Raw genomic sequence first — 21,378 nt, forward strand, 5'->3', positions numbered from 1 at the left:
CTCAAGATTAGGATTTATTGAGTCCCCATATCATGCAAACAAGAAACTATGCTTCCAACCGCAGGTCAAAACCTGTAGTTCCAACATGCGATGTTACTTGCGAAATGTTCGTTGGAACTATGGTTTTGGGAAACATTGACCCGTTGAACTATGCTGATAACGACGGAGCTTGCGAATGTTTGTTGGAACTATGGTTTCGGAAACACTGACCCATTGAACTATGCTGATAATGACGGAACTTGCGACCATAGTTGGCTAACGATACTTTTGGGAAACTCATCCCAGAACACCCAACAGCTTCTTAACAACAGCCTAAAAACTGGTCAGAATGAAAGTGAAATGGAAAAAAAACAAAACAATATTTTGCCATCAGTTCATGGTCAGACCACCTTATGAAGTCATGTGGACACATGACAGTTCATCATAAGAACGAAGGTGTGTCTGGTTTATCTGTCTGATGATCTCATACTACAGCAGGAAGACATTTGTTATGTGCTTTAGTAATGTTGAAGAATGCATTTTGGGAACAGATTAGGACAAAACTTGTTTAGTTGCTTCTGATGATGACGACAAGTTCTGAAATCACATTTTCCCTTCAGTTTTAAAAGTGAACATGTCATGCCAGATTTTATGTCTGTGATGGCAAACGCTTATTATTTATTGTGTGTCTCATGAACACACAATGACAGAATTTTCCATTTGGGTGAAATGTTCCATTCATTTTAGGTGTGCAAATCAATGAAATTAAAGCTGCAGTACTTAACTTTTGGCGCTCTAGCGGTTAATAAACAGAACTGCATGCGTCTTGCCGAAGAACATTGTAGCCGGAGCTCCTTCTCTCTGTTTATGTCTATGACGAGTCACGCAGGTACTGGACTACTTTCGCAGCAGTACGACCCGAAACAGTCTAAAATAGTCTGAATATAAGCACTTAGTATAGGTGGACCGTAGTGATTCAGGATAAGACAAAAACACGGTTTGTAAAATGGATTCATGATGTAGGCTACTCGCTCATTTTATCATTTTTGTCCCTGAGTTCAATATGGGCAACCCTCTTTTTCCTGAGTTCTTTATTGGCCAAGGCTTTCCGTCCCGGGCAAGAGCTTCTCATCTATTACAATCCTCTATAATACACAGTAGATGGCATCATAAAGCCTGTTTTTTTCACAGATGATTACTTTTAAAATATATTATTTGGGGTTTAAACCATTTTGTCCAAATAGAAGAAAAAATATCGGTACAGTACCTTTATTGATACCATAAATCATGCATATTGTTGAGGAGAGTGTGCTGTTACTTTTAAAAGTTGCTGAGTTTTGCACCACTCACATTTTCTTCAGAAAATATAAAAATGTAGTGTTTGTAGATGGTTAGCACTGATTATTTCATTCAGCCTGAGAAGTAGATTGTCCCTGCACAGTATTAGGAGTATTCTAGTGTCTTTTACGCCCTTTCTCTTTCACCGAGTCAATGTATGATTATAAGCACTCAAGGACTGAGTTATGAAAGAAATACTCCTCACTGTGTTAGCACAGTGATTTATTGTCAACTGTGTGGGTGTGGGAACTGAGCCGTGTTTGAAGACTGACTGGCTGAATCCAGCTAGAATCGATGCAGCGAATGCCCCCCTTTAATTGCATTTGGACTACCCCCTCCAAGCGAGGCTTTACATTCCAGAGACCCCTGCATTTTTATAGGGATGGGGGGCTGCTGACTGTAGTGAGGTTTTGGACAGCCGTGTGATTTTTGAATGGATGTGAATTTTAATTTCATTCGAATGTGCATCCTGTCCATGCAATATTTCATCAGTGTTTTAAACAAGGTTTCGGTTGTGGTGAAGTGCAATTTTAACAACTTCCCCAGATAGCACTTAGCAAGACACAAAACAGCTTGGCTCTGATAAGGATTGAGAAACTTTTTCTTACCTTGGCCATGCCAAGGAAAACCAGTGTGTTGAATTACAGAATGTTTATGTATCCTCTGGCATTGTCTTATTTTCTTTATTAATTCAGGGAACATTTGCAGGCCACTTAAAATGATATGTGGCAATAGAAGTTGTTTATTGAAATATTTGTTTTTCTTGTTCCCCTCTCATCTAGTGTTCTGAGCTCCGAGGTCTTGGGAGAAGAGGTTAAAGTCGGGAGGGGCGAATAAATTGAGAAGACACAGCCGTCACTTTCTGCTGCAGTCATCCTAAAGCTTCCACTTCAGGCAGACCCACTGAGATTATCTCTGTGATCTCAAGGCCATCGCCTCTAGGGGTAGTTTGCCCGAAGCTTGTCTCGCGTAAGTTGAGCAAGGAGAATCTGTCATCAGGTGCCTAGTGATATGAGGGTTCGTGTGGAGAGACAGGCGCATATTGGCTTCATGAGCTCCATGGCCTCTGAGAGGGCTTCCGCTGTGCTGGGTTTGAAGACTCTTGGTAAGAAGACTTCGGCAAGTAATGGAGATGCTCTCATATCCGTGAACTACGGCTTGCCTGAGAGCGAATCCCCTCAGACTCCTGCCCATTATCCGTTTGACCCCTTGGAGAGGGAGTCAACAGGCAGAGAATCCAGAATATGGAAGTCTTTGGATACTAGGTCTAAGAGTTTGGATTGCTTGGCCGATACCTACAGGTCCAAGAACTGCAGCTGTGGGGCTGCAAGGCACGGGGAAGAAGGGTTGTACGTTTGCCAGATGTGTGGGTTTTTCAATCCAGTGGAAAGCAAAGAAGGCTGCCCAGAGAATAGCTTTCCTCCTAGAAGCTGGGGAACGGTGCCCCAGCAGAGGAAAGCAGAAGAGATTTCTTCTGATGTTTCTTGCCTCACTGGAGGACGGCCAACATTGAGTGGCTCAGATGGTGAACTGTGCCAGATGGAAATAGTCATCGGCCAAAACACGGAGAGCCTGCCGTTCTGCGGGCTGGATTTGAGGCGAAGCAGTGTGCCAGTATCCTCGCCACAAGGCCCCCAATGCGCCAATGGCTGCGGCACTGCTGTGAAAAACAAGATGCGTGACAGAATGGACTTTGTATGTGCCGTGTGTCATAAAAATGGATTCTCTAGTTTGGAAAGGCTCAACAGGAAAACCAAACCCATGTGCTCTCAGGGCAGGTGTCTTAAGAGGTCCACACCTCTCAGGTTGTCTGCAAGTCAGGACTGTAGTGACAGTGAGGGCACCGTGTCCGACAGCGAGTTTGTGCGAAACAAGAAAGAACGCTCTACTGTCCTGGTCAGGAGGTACCTGAAGAACAACCAAAAAATTAAAAAAACTGTGTGCACAGGCACCAGAGCTATAGTGAGGACGCTACCCACCGGCTGCATATCTGACAGAGTCTGGGAGTCTGTTTGTGGGAAAACATGCCACCTGGGTGAGAGGCGCACGCATGAGGTGAGAGGATACAGCCGAGCGCTTCAGGCCATCCAGCTGAAGCTTTCCAGGGCCCTTCTCATCTACCCAGGGGTCAAGTATGCAGAGGTAAGGTCAATTTCTCTTTTCACTAAAGCTCTGCTTGGTATGAATGCTTCCTTTATGAACTGATAGTTATTCGGGTGTTATGTTAAAGGTCTATGAATGTGCCTCTCTCACAGTTGGTGCCACAGTTCCTGGATTGAATGTTGGTGTTGTAGCTCATAATGAAATAAGCATGACAGTGAATTTCTTTGCTGTTTTAAGTGTGTTTTTATCACTGAACAAATAATTATGATTGAAACCGGCATTATAGCTTCTTGGGCACTTGTATTACAGATTAATAATCAATATTGAAATTAATTTGTGGCCTAATTTTATTATTATTAACTAAGCCTAAACAAAGTCTAAAACAAAATTACTGTTGATTTTTGACATGTGGAACATGTTTGCATGTTATATAACTTGTTTGCTGTCTTTGCTTTGCTGTTTGCATTTCAAACTTTTTTTCAACGAATTCAACTAGACCTTCATGGTCTTGTTGAATTCATTGAAAAATCTTAATATAATGTGTAATTTTTTTTTCTTTCTTTTATTCAATTAGCAGATGATTTTATACAACGTAACTTACAAATGAGAAAAATCACAAGCAATTTATTGTATGGGACTAAATGATATTTGCAGTGCTTTAAGAGTAAGCCACAGTGATGCATTTTTTCATGGTAATTTTCTGTGGTAATTGTAATAGTTCCAGTCTATTTAGCACTAGCCAGCACTTAATTTTGCCGGTAATTTGATGAATTACCAATAGGAGGAAATCTTTCTTGCCAAGGAAATTCCTTTTCCTGGAGCTCACAAAGCTGAAGTCGATGCATGATACAGACACAAAACCTTTCAGCTTGAGGTTTTTCTGACAGATGATTTAGTGGGCGACTGCTGTCTGTTCCAGCAGAACTTCAGATCTATTATGCAGCGTATTATATCTGAGCTAAGGCAGACGTTTTACTATTAGGCTTGTAAAAACCACTGCTTGTTGTGTTAAGGGTCGTTCCAGCGCTGTCTGGTTTCTCCCGCTGGCTGGGACAGTGGAACCCTCTGTTTCAGAGCGTACAGTGGTTCTCGCTACACTGGCTTAAGACATTAAGACTTTATTGCCCCTTTGAGGTACTAAAACCCTGCCTCCTTCACCTTTTCATTCATTTCTTATAGGTGAAAAATGGGTTCACTGAGTTGGTGAGTAGAAATAAATGTGTTGTAGTCACTGCTCCTCTCGAGACGAAACCATTTTTTCTTCACTTTTTTTCAGTTTAGTGTTCCAGTGATTTGTTAATGGGGTTTTGTTTTGGACCCACATACTCTGTGTCAACATCAGTGTGGTTTTGGATTGAACCATGGTGAAGAGCGGCCCGGCGTTATCTCAAATTGAAAAGGTTAAAAATGGGAATAGTAAATGGAGCAAAAAAAGAGAAGCAGCTTGTAGTGGTTTAATACAATTGCAAAATAAGTCTAATATAGAAAGTGCATATTACATCCCTTAGGGCAGTGTTATTCAAAAGGTGGACTGCGGTCCGGATCCGGACCACGGCTTGGTTCTGTGCAGACCGTGGGTCATAATTGCGCCATTTTACTGTTTCTACAGATTAAAGTGAGCAGCGCGTCAAAACAACGGAGCGGTTCACACCACAACCGCTCAGGGTTGTTTATGGTAATGATCTTCCAGAGCTATATCTATGTTTTGTACCTAGAGCTAAAAGTGTTTCATTCAAGCCCTTTGCTCTCCATTGCGCGTTGCTTCACTCTCTCCCTCGCTAAAAAGGTAAAGCGCCACATTAAGAGCTGCAGACCACGTGGTTATTTTAACAACAGTAGCAGGAACACTGTGAGCAGCAAAATGGATACTTTCTCTAAAACACTGTAGAAAACAAGAATACAGCTAATACAATTATTTTTGTCTGTCATAATGACTCTTGACAGTTTACCTAAACCAGGTTTGAGGCAAGTTAATGTGTGCCGTCTTTAGATGTTTTTTTTAATACATTTAGCATTATTAATCAGCATTTAAAGAGCATTTCATATTAAACTATTAGAATTTGGAAAATTATTTAGTGATGGCAAGGGAAGACAAATTTTCTTTAAATTACTTGCTAGTTAAATTTGTTTTGTCCTCATGATGAGAGTTTTGATTACTAGATTATGTATTGTACATTGTTTGTTATATTAATATCCAGGTGGGAGAAATATTTACTTTTTGGGTACATTTTTGGTAAAAAATCTTAGACATCACTATTTTGGCTCTCTGGGCCCAAGATTTTCATCTTTGATGACTATTTTGAGTGTTTAGGTTTTTTTCTTTCTTTTACAAAGTAATATGGCTGCCTCGATGGAAATGTAACTGTTCCAAAAAAGTATTGTCCGGACCTCTTAAACTTTAATTGAATACCCCTGCCTTAGCGCTTATGCTAGTGACATAGCCTAGAGAGTTTGCCCTTTGGTTTCATTAAGCCATTATGATGATTTGCATAATTGAAGGTCTGCTTTATTAGGCCACTCTTTCCATAATGCAGTCTTTAGTGTTGGTATGGTTATTTTATTGTCCAGGGGTCCGTTCTTCGTACGTCGCTAACTCACTTAGCTGGATTTGATTGTTGGCGATTTGGCATGATCCTGGATTGTTTGGTTCTTCAACGCTCATCCTGGACTTGCTGTCATAGCAACAGGTGCGCAAACTTAAACCTGCTCGGGAGCAGGTTTATTTCATGTTAACAGGATTAGACCGCGGCTTCATAAGCGGAGCTGATACGGGAAGTCCAGCGCAGCGCGATAGTGCACTTTCTGAGATATATATATATATATATATATATATATATATATATATATATATATATATATAGCCTATATATATATATAGCCTATATATATTTTCTCGTGATTCGTGAGATTGTCGTTTTTTGTCGCTTTTATGGTTTATTTTTTTTTTTTTTTTTTTTTTTCAAGCCACTTAAGACCCAATGTTGTAAAGCAGTTTTTTTTTTTTTTTTTTTTTTTAGGTTATCATAATTTTTTATGAAGATCATACAATCATGACCATGCCGATTACAGATATGTCACTCAGGCTTCACGTGATTGGTACTATAGACTATAGGCTAAACCATAGACTGCCATCAAGGCCTCAATGAAGGGGATTATGTGAACAGAAAGGGGATTCACAATGTAAATGTGCAGCCCAGTTACTATTGTGATTCTTAATATTCCAGATTAGTAATATTATATAAAATAAAAAAAGGCAGTTGACTAAAATCTTCCATATCACAAATGTGAAAGCAAAATGGCCAGGATCTGTGCATGACTTAATCATTTTCAGAGATTCACATGTATGCACATTATTTGCAAGTGGTAAGAAAAGTTCCACAATTAAATATCAAGCTCACTGTATTACATACACTTATGCTGATCCTAACAGAACTGCATTTTTTCTATAGGTGATTATGACATGTTCCTGCAGACAGGTGTTTCATGACCCCATTCCCTGACCCAAACCAGTTACAATGCAGCTCTAGCCAGGACAAGGGCACACAATGAAATGAACTTTGGCTAACTAAAGGGAAGATTTCAGTGTCTGAAAAGTCTGAGGGTTGCACACCTGACAGGGCCTGGGACATTGTTGCATGTGCCATATTACACAACATTGCCAAAAAAAAAAAAAAAAAAACACTTTTCATTAAATGTTTAATAAAAGACTAATATGCTTAGTTCCTTGAGTTTTATTTCAATTGTTCTTTGTAAAGAAAAGCCAGTGGTCAAGTGCCTGCAACAAGAGATATTAGACACATGCCTCATGCAACAAATAAAAAGGAAAAGTTGGCTCTACACTGCCCACCTGTAGGCCTATGTCTCCTCTGTCTGTGCAGACTCTTCTGTAGGCCTTTCTGTAGATGTGGAATCCTGCAACTTATATTGCAGCCATAAAGCATACAAGTATAAATTAAGTAAAGTTATTTATGCACTCGCAGGTAGGCTAGTTCCTCCATATGACAGTTATCTGAGAGGGTTTATTCACTGTCCAGTGCAATGGAAACAAATGGACATTACAAAGTCTTATACTTTCTTTCCTTTGGAAAGTTAGAAAATGTCCACTTACTGCACATATTTCAGCCACCACTTTCTTGGGAACAGATACAAGTGTTGGTGTATTATGTAAAAGTGCACAAAAGAGGAAAACACAATGTCATTACAATGAACTACACTCGGGAAAAATGTGATCAATAACTCATGGCAAAATATTTTTACATTAACATAAGTTTATCAGTTTTCACTTTCACAAGTCAAAGCAATTCATCATTACTCAAGATTTAACAGTTGAAATGACTATACGGCCTTAATTTAATGCAGCAAAAATTATTTTACAGTGTAGGCTACTAAGATCTTTTCTTTTCTTTTTTTTTCTCAGCCTTTTTCTTGGTTGCTTTTATAAACAGAACACCATTTATTTAACAGTGCCTTTTATAAAAGAGACTATAATATAACTAAAAATTACCATTATGTAGAATATTTTTGTACTTCACTTTTATTAGTTCCCATGTTCTAGTGTGGTGACTCTGACATTACAATGCACAAAGTAATTATGCAATTATAAAAAAAAAAAAAAAAAAAAAAAAAAGCTAATAAGTGATAAAAACATCTAACATGGCCACTTCTAACGGATTTAAATTGTCTGCTACTTTTTGCCAGCCCTCTCTCCTGGCTTTTGCAGACTTTGAGGTGTTCCCTGGCGTTTTGATTAAACATTAAAATTCCGAATAAACTTCGACTATTAGTTCTTGCTCTGCTGAGGAGAAAAACTGAGTGCGTTCTTTGGCCACGCTGAGCAGCCAATAGCAGCGTTGCTGATCAATGTTTCTACTATCGATACATATCCCCTTTTAACCAGCGCATGAACGCGCAATTATCTCAGATAACACAATCCAGCTATACTAATCATATCCGGCAAGTGTGTTCGAAGAACCGAGTTAGCCAGATCATGATTCGCACGATGATATCATCTTGGATGTGTCATTTGATCTCGGATGTAATAAGCAACGTACGAAGAACGGGCCCCAGATTTGAATATGAATTGGCACTTGTCCTTTTGAAACTTTGTAAAGCCAAAGTTTGCCAAAGAAACAAAAGAAACTTTGTTTCTTTAAGCCATTATGATGATTTGCATAATTGAAGGTCTGCTTTATTAGGCCACTCTTTCCATAATGCAGTCTTTAGTGTTGGTATGGTTATTTTATTGTCCAGATTTGAATATGAATTGGCACTTGTCCTTTTGAAACTTTGTATATTGATGCAAGTAACTTTTTAGGTGTGAACTCATTAGCAGTTTTCTCAAGTGTAATTTCTTAGAACTTTAAAAAAAGCACACAATGCTTTTTGAAATTGGTATACTTATATATTGCTTTCTTGACCAATTCAAAAGTGCCAACACCCAAGTTTTTATGACATTCTTTCTGGTTTCAAGAATTTTTAGAAAAGTAATTTTGCCATACTGTCAACCTACTTAGAAAGTTAATAATTACAAGTTCAGGCAGTGTAATAATGATGATGATAATAGACATGTTGTGCAACTTACGCTTTGTGTATTTTCCAGTTCTCTGGCTGCCACTAAGACTGACAGGAAATGTACTTCTGTTGCACAAGCCTGTCGCCTCATAAACAGGTTAAATGAGTAGCCTAGTATTTTCTGGCAAGCTTCATAGCTGCTTATCAACAGTACACTACATGCACCATCACAATAAACACTGAATTATCAGTCTTTAATTGAGACATTCCAATTCAGAAAGTCACTCAGAAAATGTTTTAACCCCTCAGATTCAGATGTGTGACTGCTGGGGTCAACAGCTTGGCGATCATGTAATTCAGAAAGTTTCCCATGGCGTATTTGCCTGTCCATCTAGACTTAAAATGAAATGACAGACTGCTCCTTTTAATTAAGCTGAGCTTGTACTTTTGTTGTGTTCTTAAGCTTTTACTGGTGTTTGCACACAGCCTCAGATGTTGACACTCTGTGCAAAGAGCTTCCCACTCAACATGTGTTTTAAAGGCAAGCCCTTACATGGCATCCAAGAGGCATCTGTTAATCGTCTCCGTTGTGATTATAGCAGCAGTAGGGAGGAGGAAGTGCAGAGTTGAAACTGTGACCTCCCCCGGCCTTGACCCCTGGTTTTGTTGTCTCAGTGGACACCGCAGAGGAGTCAAAAGGAGCTTATGAGATTGCAAGTAGGGGACATTAACCACAGTGCTGTTTGCGGTTCAGACAACAGTCATGAGATTGTACATGACTTACATGAGTTATAATTTTAACAGTAAAAGACTGTAAAAAATCCTACAGTTAAAACCTGTTACATGGTTAACAACAATAAGTTCCCTTTAGGGACACACCAAGCTGACGATCGGCCGTTAGGCAACGTCGGGTCATTTTTGAACGGGTCATTTTTGAGTTTTTTCGGTGTGTTCCGCACCATTGGTTGGACACCGTACATTTTTTTTTTTTGGGCTGATTCAGCATGTTGAATCGGCGTCGGGCCGTCAGTGAGAGAGAGAACTCTGATTGGCTGTTCAGCTTAGTGAATGAGTCAGTGCATGAGAATAATAGCAAAACAGCGAGCAAAGAAGTCAAAACGGTACAGATAGACGCTGTTCTAATTTTACGTCATCTTACTTGAGTGTTCCTGGGCGAATATTTTAATATTAACACGAGAGGAGTAGAATAAAGAAAGTGATTAGCAGGATTGTTATTCAAAACAGCCTTCAGCGTCAGTTACCCTTTTTGAATGACGAATATAGACGAATATATCTGCAAAAATAGACAGTTGTCTCATTTACACGCAGGCGCAGAACACGCATGTGTGTTCAAGTGCAGTTTTTTGCCCCGACACAGGTGACACGAGGCGACAGCAGTCTGCTTTCATCAGCGCTAGTTCTTTGGAGTCGGTTTGGTGTGTCCCTACCCTTACTCTGTAATAGCAACTGTAATTAGTCTAATAAGACGTTTCATGTCTTTTTTTTTCTTTTTTTTTTTTACAGTTTTTGCAAGTGAAAAAGAACAAGCCATCTTATAATTTTCAGTGAAAAAACATTCTCAGAATTCTCTTTGTGAGGATCACATTTAATGTTTTTTCATTGAAATAATTTTTTTGGTATCAGTAATGTACAATAGGCTTTTATGTCACATCTTATTTTGGTAAATTAATGTTTATTGCATTATTTTAGTGTTGTGTTCCCACACTGAGCACCTTCTATATATTAGTATTTACCTCAGCTTGTGGAAAAGCTGCTTGTGATAGTGGAGTGGCTAAGTGCTTATGTTTGGCAGAATTCAGTTTATGATACAAGCGTGAAAATTGGCATGAGCAGTCTCCATGGGTCACTTGACAAGAAAATTGTCCGAGCCTCTTGAAATTTCAAGATGGCGGCAATTTTTCAAGATGGCCGACACCTTAGTGGAGCAATTAGGCTTAAGAAATAATTTAGTTGGTGATACAAGCATGAAAATTGCCATGAACCTAATTGCTCCACTAAGGCGGTGGCCATCTTGAAAAATGGCCGCCATCTTGAAATTTCAAGTAGCTGTGGGTGGCTTATTGTCTAGTGACCATCAGAGACTGCTCATGCCAATTTTCATGTTTGTATCACCAAATAAACCACTATATCACTTAACTGCTCCACTAAGGTGTCGGCCATCTTGAAAAATGGCCGCCATCTTGAAATTTCAAGTAGATGTGGGTGGCTTATTGTCTAGTGACCATCAGAGACTGCTCATGCCAATTTTCATGCTTGTATCACCAAATAAACCACTATATCACTTTCTCCGCTGATACGATAGCCGATTATTCAGGATGATTCCTGCCGATACCGATAGTTTAAATAATGCTGTTAAACTATACTGGTTGGAACCTTCTCATTTGGTAAATGAATGACCAAAACGCATAAAAAGTTTTTCATTTTTAGTTGCCCTTAAATATCCTCCACAACTGGCATAGATCTGCCTCCATTTAGTTTGCACCACCTAACTTCCCATGATCCAATCAATTCCCAAGGACAAAATCCAGTCCCTTCCCACTTGTTTTTTTTCTTATTTCACTCGTATATGTCACAATAAGGGAAGAAAGGACTATCACAACTTCCGTTTCATGCCGACTGTTGTCTGGGTTGGTGTGAAAAGAGAGACTATGTTGAAAATGGAATTAACTACAGCCCTTTGTAGTATTAAAGGAAATGAGCCTAATGGATGTTGCCTGACACACCACAGGAAGATAAACACTGCCTTGTGATTGGCCGATTAGCAACAGGGCCAGGGGTCTTTTAACAGGTAATGACTAATGACCACACTGATAAGACTGAAGAATTAGGAAGAAAAACATGTTAGAAAGTAACAGCATGGATTGGAGTTTGCTATAGATTTTAGCTTAGTAAAGTACATAAACTTACAGGAGATGAAGTAAAAAAATAATATATGCGATAAAAGGAATCATAATTTTTCTTATTTGTTACATTCTATTAATATAGAATAAATTAAAGATAAATAAATCAGTAATTGAATATATAAATAAATTTGTATAAATCTAAAAGTGTAAAATACGTCAAATGTTTTGTAGGGATTCAACTGAATTGGTTAATAATTTTTTTAACCACTAAGCACAAAAATTCACAAAAATGCGCCAGACTTCCCAGTGCTTCATAATGGTGAGAGAGGACATTTTATGAAAGCACATTTCCTTATTGCTTCACTCAGCTTGCTTGGCTGTAAAGCTGTGTGTGCAGTACAGTGTCACAAAAGAAAAAACAGTACTGCTACTAATGGAAAAAGTAGCTTATTACTGGAAAAGCTGAGTTGTAGTTAGCGTCGCTACTTTAAGTTTTACAAATATCAATAAATAAAATAAAAGGAAGATGATATGGTTAACAAACAAGTGGGGTGACACCTCAACACATTCCTCTCATTCTCGTAATGCTAACCAGCCTCAGTTATTTCCCTCATGGACAGAGACCACCTAGAGAGCCTCACAATAAACCACATCATATCCTGATTCAGACCTTGAAGAGACTGGCAGGTTCTGATAAGACCAGTCTAACTCTCACTTGCACACTTCTGTCAGTGAGCAGAGCGTCCATCTAAACGCCAAACAAAACACAGGACAAGGCTGGGGGGAGGGACACTGTGGCCATGATACTGCACACAAAGTATGCCTTGTGTTTCTGAGAACTCAAGACACACAATGAGCCATTTAGAGGAGTTTCTTCTACACTTCATTCTCATCTACAAAAATCAAGGGTGATTTTAGCGACGTTCGTGAGCACACTTCTGATACCTTAATTGACAAATTAGACACAACAAAGGAATAAAAGCTGTCACTGTCACCTTTTTGAAAGGTACTTGTATGTACCATTAAATACCTTCAAGGTACTAATATGGCAGCATTTAGGGGTAAAAAAAAGAAAGAAAAAAGTATATTTGAAAGGATATCACACTAGTGATAGCTTTTGTACCCTTTTCCCCTTGAAATCATAGCAAGGCCGCAAGTTCAGGTGTGGTGCTTCATTTGAAAATTGAAATATTTAAAATTGAAGATTTATTCAAAATTCTCAAAAACTTCTACTAATCGCCCAGTTGGAAATGTTATCAGCCATTGCAGATAATCATCCAAATTATTGATTATTGGTCTGGCAGGTGTATTGAAGTATCACTACTTTGAACCTTGAACTGTACCAGTGAAACGGCTCTGAGTTCAGAGTGGTTTTGTGTTTGTGTTGGCTAAAGTTCCTGAGTGTAATAACTCTTTTCTAGTTAAATGGAGTCTACTGAAACTGAAATGGACAGAACAGTCAACAGAGGAGCAGGTGCTTTTGAGAAGAGCTCTCAGGAACATCCTGTTGGTGCTCAAACTGGGACCTCATTCTTAATGTTTGATTTGCTCTTATAGAAGTGGAATGGATTTCGGACCCAAAATATACCTGAATTATACTGTCTGTGTTATAAATGTGTATCTGAAAAGCTGCAAATGTCAACATGAATTAAAATCACTTAAAGGGGGGGTGAAATGCTCATTTTCACTCAATCTCCTGTTAATCTTGAGTACCTATAGTATTGCATCCTTCATATCTCCAAAAAGTCTTTAGTTTTATTATATTTATAAAAGAAAGATAAGCTGTACCGAGTCTTTCCGGAAAAAACCGAGCGTCTGGAGGCGGGCCGTGTGGGCGAAGCCAGAGCCATAGAGAGAATCCGTCGATCTGGGCTTTGTTTATAAAACATTCATCGTTGCATCCACTGTTCCTAACGCTGGGTTCTTTGGGAAGCTGAACATGGTAAGCTTTCCCTCACATCCAAAAACACACTTTGGAGACACTATGCAGCGCTGCCGATGATTTCCTGTTGAAGCGCGTTGATGTGCGCGGTCTCGCTCTCCTCTGGTCGACGTGTGCGCGGCCGCGCTTTTCCGGGAGAAATGCTCATATAAGGAGTTCCACTCTGGTCTACGTCATTAGATCCACGGTCGAAAAAAACCCAGCCGAAACTTGTACCAACCCGTAAGTAAGATTTCGGCACAGAAATTCTCCGTTATTCGTCCAAAATATTTTTAAAAAACTTTGGCCATGTTAAGCATGAGAATCCATCTCTTTAACACTGTAAACAACTCTGAATACATGAAACACCATTGTACCCCCCCTTTAAGAAAGTTTCTAGTGTCTGAATTCATTGCACTATTATGGCTGTATTCAATAGTGTTGTCACCATACTGGAAACGATACCTTGAAAAATATTGATATTCGATACCATTTTCGATACCATGGGGAAAACTGCCATATATACAACCATGCAGATAATTTGTTATCTAAATTCTTTCATAATTTGGGTAATTTTGTTGTAATAACTTAGACACAGAAGCTTTTTATTTGAATGTTAAAATACATTTACAAAAAAAGACAAATCAGTAATAAAATAATAATAAAAAAACTAATTGCAAACAATAGCACAAATAAATACAATAGAATAAAGAGACAAATTAAATAAACATGGCTTTAAGTTTTTCAGGCGGGTATAAAAGTAGTATACTATTCAGGTTAGAAATACTACATAAATGAAAGTAATCAAATGTAAAATAACACTGGATAGTTTTAATTGTAAAAATGAAATGCATGTTAATGCTTTCAATTAAAGTTACAAAAGTTATTCAGTCAAGAGCAGAGAGTGATTTTCTCTTTGTCTTTTGTTCTTTGATTAACATGTACAGCAGCAGGAATATTAGACTGCTGTCACTTTAAGAGCATACGCATGGATCCATTATACGATTACACAAGATGCGTTTTCTCTCAACCATTTATGTTCCAAAACTGATTGTATTTACCTGAATACTCGGCAAGACAGGCATTTTGACATCATTTGGTATGTATTTGACCGTTTAAGAGCAATAAGCCACGCAAAAGAAGTCAATTTGGTACTCGCGAGCTGTTTGAGAGGCGGCATTATGCCAGAGACGGCCACTTGACTAAAATGATTCGCAATACAAGCACTAGGCCTAGGCCTATTTAACCGAAGCGAATGAGACGAGTGAGTGACCGGAGGCGAGTGTGTGTCTATTCGCTGTCGGAGATGGTGCAGCTGGTATCGGTGTCTCCATACTGTAGAATTGGAGTATTGGAACAGTTTCAAATATTTCATTATCAATACTACATATTAAAATATCTATATTTTTTGACAGCACTAGTCCTTAAACAACATTAGATCCTTTCAGAAAGCAGATAGTGACCTCTTTATCACACATAATCAAAAAGAACACTTTCTATTAATAATTAATGCCTCATCAATGTTTTTGAAAAGACTTGAATACTCGTGCTCATCCCTAATTCCAACAGGATTTGAATATGAAAAAGCCATTTAAAAAAAAAAAAAAAAAAAAAAAAAAAAACTTGGCAAGACAAGAGACTTTCACAAATGCAAGCAGAAAAGGAAAAGGCAGATGATTTTAAAGTCACATCCATTTTTGCCAATCTGTAAATCAAGTTAGTTATTTAGTCTGGTAATTTAGCCTAGATTTCTTTGAAATACCTGAAGGCAAATGAGTCACGTTCAGTCTTTGAATCACTCTAAACTAGAGGTAAACCACCTTTTTATTACACTTAAGGAGTTTCCCTATTTATGATGTTCAGGCTGAAACACTCTGTTCTTGATTGTTTGAGGTTGTCCTATCTTTCCCTCCTGGGTGTTTTGTCTTAACCTGTCATTTGTATTGTCCTCGGAGGACTGCTGGCAGTTGAGGGTGTTACTCGGGGAAGGTGTGGAGTACTGCTCTCTCTGTGATTCAGAGGAGCGAGGAATGTGCATGGCAGGCTGCTTTCAGCCCCAGCTGGACCAACAGCCCAGATTTTAGGCTGCTGATACAGACTGTTGCTCCACTGAAAGACAATAGCGTGTCTTTTCAAGCTTTTGTTATGCCACATGCATAAATGGGATGCTGTCAAATCCGTTTTTCATGTTACTTTGTTCAAAGGGTGGTTGAATGTGCCAAACATTAGCTACGTTTACATGGACACCTTTTGTTTAAATAGGAATGAATTCATTCTGATTGATGAATCCGAACGCAGTGTTTGGATAAACGCTACATAAGGTGATCAGGTTGATGTGCGCATTTAATGTCACAAGCTTGAAATCTGAATAGATTTTTTGACACGCGCACACTGTACAAATATACAGTTTCCTGGCACATTACTTCTTTACCATGCCATAGCTACTTTTCTTTGTTTTATAAAAGCAGACTTAATATTTATCTATTTTGGGTCCTAATTAGGAGACGACAAGCACATGAAGCTTTGTGGCGTGCTGCTTTATTTATCAAGCAGTAAAAACGCCCCTTTCAGTACCTATGACAATTAAGGCGTTTGAGTCTCAGCTCGAGGTTCAGGCTTATTTGTTCATTAATGTCACCAGCGATTAGTCAACGCGGACTCGACTTTCATCACATTAATGTTGACTTTAAAAAAAACTGAAGTCGTTCAACCCCTAGAGTCAAACACTAAACGATAGGACATAATATATCGTTCTGCCATAACGTAATGAGTGTAATGGTCTAGGATTTATGAGCTCCTCCGACATGCTGGGAAAATGGATGGAAATCAAGTTCATCGTGTGTTGTCATGTTCTCTGGAGGGTAAGGAATCCCAGTGGTGAACTCTGTGTGTGTCATGAAAAACAAACACTCAGAAAGGCCAAAGGCGCATGCTTTCCACTGCACGGGAGAGATCATTCCCGTTCACCAAACCTTAAACATTTGTATTTCTTCTGATTCTGTCTCTGTAGAGTGACAGTATTGCCATATTGCCACATAAAAAATATTGTATAAAATAATCGTTTATATTCTATTAAGAATACGATTGTTTCTGTCGTTAAAAATAAGTAATCACCGTCATTTGATCTATAATGCTATAAAATATACAAAAAACAATTTTTTTTGTTTTGTTATAATGACCAGTTGGTTTAAAAATTGGTTTAACTGTCATGAAAATAATGTCTTGATGTCTTGTTTAATGGGACAAAATTAGGTTTCATTTTCTTTCAAAATATGATACTCTCAACTTTAGGGTAAAATCTGCAGTCCTAAATCACAGTTCCTTTAAAGATATCAGATAATGTTTTATTTCTCAGTAAATATACTGTAAGCGGTTTATTAATGTTATGTTTATCACCTCTGATATATTGCATTCAACAGACTGAATCTTTCTAATGTGGTTGCTGATTTCTGCCCCCTGGTGTGCACCTCTGGTAACATGCATCCTAAAAAGTTCAATTATGTGTGGTATTTGGGGAAAAAATGATTGGTTGCCAGCAACATCTAATCTCTGTACTCGGATGTATCCGGTAGAGTGTCACACACACCGTGTTGCCAAAATATTAATATCCAACGCACATTCACGAGAGCACCACAATGCATGCATGGTGTGTTAACGTGAGAGCAGACGTTAACGCGCATTTGAGATTAATATTTTGCAAACAAAGCTTGCAATGCTTCATAAAATTGAATAATGGCTATTGAATAATGTCTTCACTATCTTTCTGGGGCTTGAAATTGGTAGTTGTGTAGACTGTCAATGGAGGAACAAAAAACTCAAAAGATAAAAAATCTTCATTTGTGTTCCGAAGATGAACGGACGTCTTAAGCCCGGGACACACCAAACCGACCCAAAAGAACTAGCGCCGATGAAAGCCGACTGTGTTGTCGCCTTGTGTCGCCTGCGTCGGGGGAAAAAAGCTGCACTTGAACACACTGAGAGAACTACAGCCAACTGTCAGCTAGAATGCGTGTTCTGCGAGGTATTTTTGCGGATATATTTGTCTATATTCGTCATTCAAAAGGGGAAACCCGGCGCTGCAGATACACAAACTGTAAACAAAGCAGTGCATGCTTACAGTTTTGAATATCAATCCTGCTGATCACTTTCTTTATTCCACTCCTCTCGTGTTAATATTAAAATATTCGCTCAGGTAAGATGACGTAAATTTAGAACAGCGTCTATCTTTACCGTTTTGACTTCTTTGCTCGCTGTTTTGCTATTATTCTCATGCACTGACTCATTCACTAAGCTGAACAGCCAATCAGAGTTCTCTCTCTCACTGACGGCCCGACGCCGATTAAACATGTGTTGCGGCCGACCAACAACATTCAACAACGGCCGACCGTCGGCTTGGGGTGTCCCGGGCTTTACAGGTTTGGAATGACTTGACGGTGAATAATTAATGACACATTTTTTGGGTGAACTATCCCTTTAATCTGATTTGTGTGTGTGTGTGTGTGTGTACTTCAGAACACATTCTGAACATTCACTCAATTCACTCTCAGAAAAAAAGGTACAAAAGCTGTCACTGTGGCGGTACCTTTTCAAAAGGTACACCTTTGTACCTGAAGAGTGCATATTAGTCCCTCAAAGGTACATATTGGTACCAAAAGTGTACATATTAGTTCCAAAAGTGTACATATAAGTACCTAAATGGTACATATTAGAACCCTTTTGAAGGGTACTGTCCCAGGTGACAGCTTTTGTACCTGTTTTTCTGAGAGTGAACCAACTTCACGAGATGCATCCTGGGATGTTTTCTATTGACAGAGTTCATATGTATGCTGGAAATTCAATAGCCGCTCCAACATAAATCACGTTGTTTTTTTTTGTGGAAAAAAATTAATCACTAGAATAAATCAGTCCACTGTGTTGTTCAGATGTGCTGAATCTAAATAGGTTGTAGATCATTGGTCTCTGTGCGTTTGGCCCTGCAGTGAACTGTACCACTTGGAGGCAGTGTTATACAACTTCAGTAACTGGCAGTACTCTGAACCTCTATAGGGAATGGAGAGAATATTCCAGTTCTTTCTGCTCTGTTCATGTATTGAGACAACCACCACTGGAAAAAAAACCTGTTGTCACTTAGGAAATCATGGTTTGCCTTTCATTTCATTCTTGTCCCACTGAAGGACTTCAGAGTGCTACTTGACATCCTTTTGCTGATGAGCATTAACTACCATGTTAACTAATCACACATTCATTAAGAACATCATCTCAAGGTCATGTTGCCGCTTCTCCTTTTAAAATCTGTATTAATGCCATGTATTCAACAGAAATTCAAGGTTATAGTGTGTGTTTTCTGTCTCTCTTCATCTCTGCTCAGGTTGTGTTTGTAATCTGCTGTCTTGCGAGGAAATTCACTTGAGGTCTCTGCTTATAAGGTTGATATAGCAACGGCAAGGAGCGTTTGTTAATGACAGGTATCGGGCAAGAATCCCTGGATGAAACACGCACAGGTTCTGCCGTTGTACTGTCTAATTAGATAATTGCACAAACAAGAATATTAGTCTGTAGAATGAAGGGTTGAGCTGCCCGATCATTTACTGGCACATAAGAGATAAATAAAAGTAATGTTGAAAAAGGTATTAAAAGTTACAAATGATTATGACTATTACCAGATTAAATTTAAAATTATTATAATAAAACAATAAAACAAATAAAATAATTATTCAAATAAATAATAAATGAAACCATAAAATAAATCAAAACAAATGATGCAAACAAGTACCTAGCAGTCTAAACTCTAAAAGCATGTAATAATAATAAATAAAAAAAATGTGTGAGAAACCAAAATAATAGATAATAACTTGTTTACAGCCTTTAGATTAGCCTGAATAACTGAAAGCACTGTATTTGTACTCTCGTTAGTTTATTTGTAATATGTTATAACAAATTTTTGTACAGAAATCAGTTTCATTATATTTTTGTCACAGCTGGCTTCAACACTTGGGTATTGAATTGCCAGTACAGCTAATACTGTAGAAACACTGCTTCATTACATTTATTTCTTTATTTTTGAGCCACTTTCGTAACCTTCCTTATAAGACTGTGAGTTTATGTGGGCAGCTGCTAATTTTAATGTCTTTGAGTTTGAATATATATCCAGTCATCATCATCTCCGTTTGTTTGCTCCTCTTCTTTTGAAGTGTTCTGGAGTGCATCGTTGTTTCACGACTTCTCATCTGGCCGCTGTGTTTGCAACATTCATGAGTTTACAGGCAAGATCTGATTATATGCTTCAAAATATGCCTTAAGAATGACAGCGGGATTAGAAGTCACTTCAGCAAGAGGTGTCTGCCAAGCAAATAAACAGGAATGTAAATATGAAGTCAGTGCAGTTCTCATTTGTCACCGGGATACAGTCTGCTTGAAGACGTTTCTCTCGTGAATGATTGTATCTGTTTCATTACCTCTATTACCGCGGCCCATTTGCCTCATATCCAAATAAGGGGAGCTGAACCTGACCCAAGACATGATCCCTTCGGTCTTACTTAAACTGCTACTGGCTCGCTCTCTGTCCCACTCTCTCTCTCTTGCTCTTCCTTTGGCATCTGTAGTACATCAGGAAGAATGTAAAGACACTACCCCACTATTTGGGAACAAGGTTGACGATGGATCATCTGGCATGAATGGGAATTTTGCACACAGTAGGTTGATCAAGGTTTTTTTCTTCTTGCATGCTCTCACTAGTGTGGACTTTTGATTTAAATGTCTAGTTTAGAGTTCAGTAGTTGAGCTTTGCACTTAGTTCTGCTTGCGCTTTGTTATAATTCATGTTAGTAACATGATCTTTCTGTCGTGAGGCTGCAGAACGGGGTTTAGAGTGAAAGTTTCAGTGTGACATCATGAGAAACAGGATGAGATAACAGCATCCCACAGAGAACCTCATTTCTCTCTAATAAGTTCCAGATTTACTGTGTCACAGTACGCTTGTAGCTTTACAGTACTGGAAGAAATTCAGATATTCGCTGCTCTTAACCCTTTATCCCAAAGCCCTTTTAATGTCTCAAAAAACATACTTAACATTTGAAGCAATAGGTTGATGTTACATGACTTTACCTAATCTTACGATAACAGCTTATAAACAATGTCAAGTTGATCACACTTCTGTGAAAAATGTTATGTTACTTGGTTATCCTGGCTTTAAAACAAATATAACTGTTCTCTCCTGCTGGTTATTGAATTTGATTTATTTATTTATTTCCTACGGTGTGTTTTAGTATTGTATAACATTCCATATGCATGTGTGTGACTAATTTTCGACAGGGCTTGAATGGATCAGAGGATCACACTAATAGAATTGAAAGGGAAAATAAGAGGTTAATTTCAAAATGACTGTCATTATTTAATTTACAGGGATAGATTAGCTAAAAATGAAGTTTGTCATTTACTCACCCTCATGTTGTTCCAAACTTATTACTTTTTCTTCTGTTGAACATAAAATACATTTTGAGAAATGCCTCTGCACTTTTTAGTTTAAGTCAGTGGGCTTCAATGTTGTTTGGTTTCCAGTGTTCTTCAAAATATTTTTCAAGATTTTTAATATTTGCCAAACAGTTACTGTATATGTACAGGAAACAACTTGAAATGTAAGTTGTTACATTTCAAGTCAGTCAA

General features: G+C 38.4%; 1 protein-coding gene across 7 annotated transcripts in view; it reads left to right on the plus strand.

The window, feature by feature from the left end:
• Positions 1 to 21,378, plus strand: part of plce1 (phospholipase C, epsilon 1) — a gene marked incomplete at its 3' end in the record, with an annotated part of 81,457 nt that overhangs the window by 4,231 nt on the left and 55,848 nt on the right. For all 7 annotated transcript variants that reach the window (XM_079851322.1, XM_079851323.1, XM_079851325.1 and 4 more), the window contains exon 2: positions 2,100 to 3,459. In XM_079851322.1, coding sequence (XP_079707448.1) covers positions 2,329 to 3,459 — 1,131 coding nt within the window. In that variant the 5' untranslated portion in view covers positions 2,100 to 2,328. The remainder of the gene's footprint in view (positions 1 to 2,099; positions 3,460 to 21,378) is intronic.

The sequence above is a fragment of the Squalius cephalus genome (genome assembly GCF_949319135.1).
Source record: "Squalius cephalus genome assembly, chromosome: 19".
Taxonomy (NCBI): Eukaryota; Metazoa; Chordata; class Actinopteri; order Cypriniformes; family Leuciscidae; genus Squalius; species Squalius cephalus.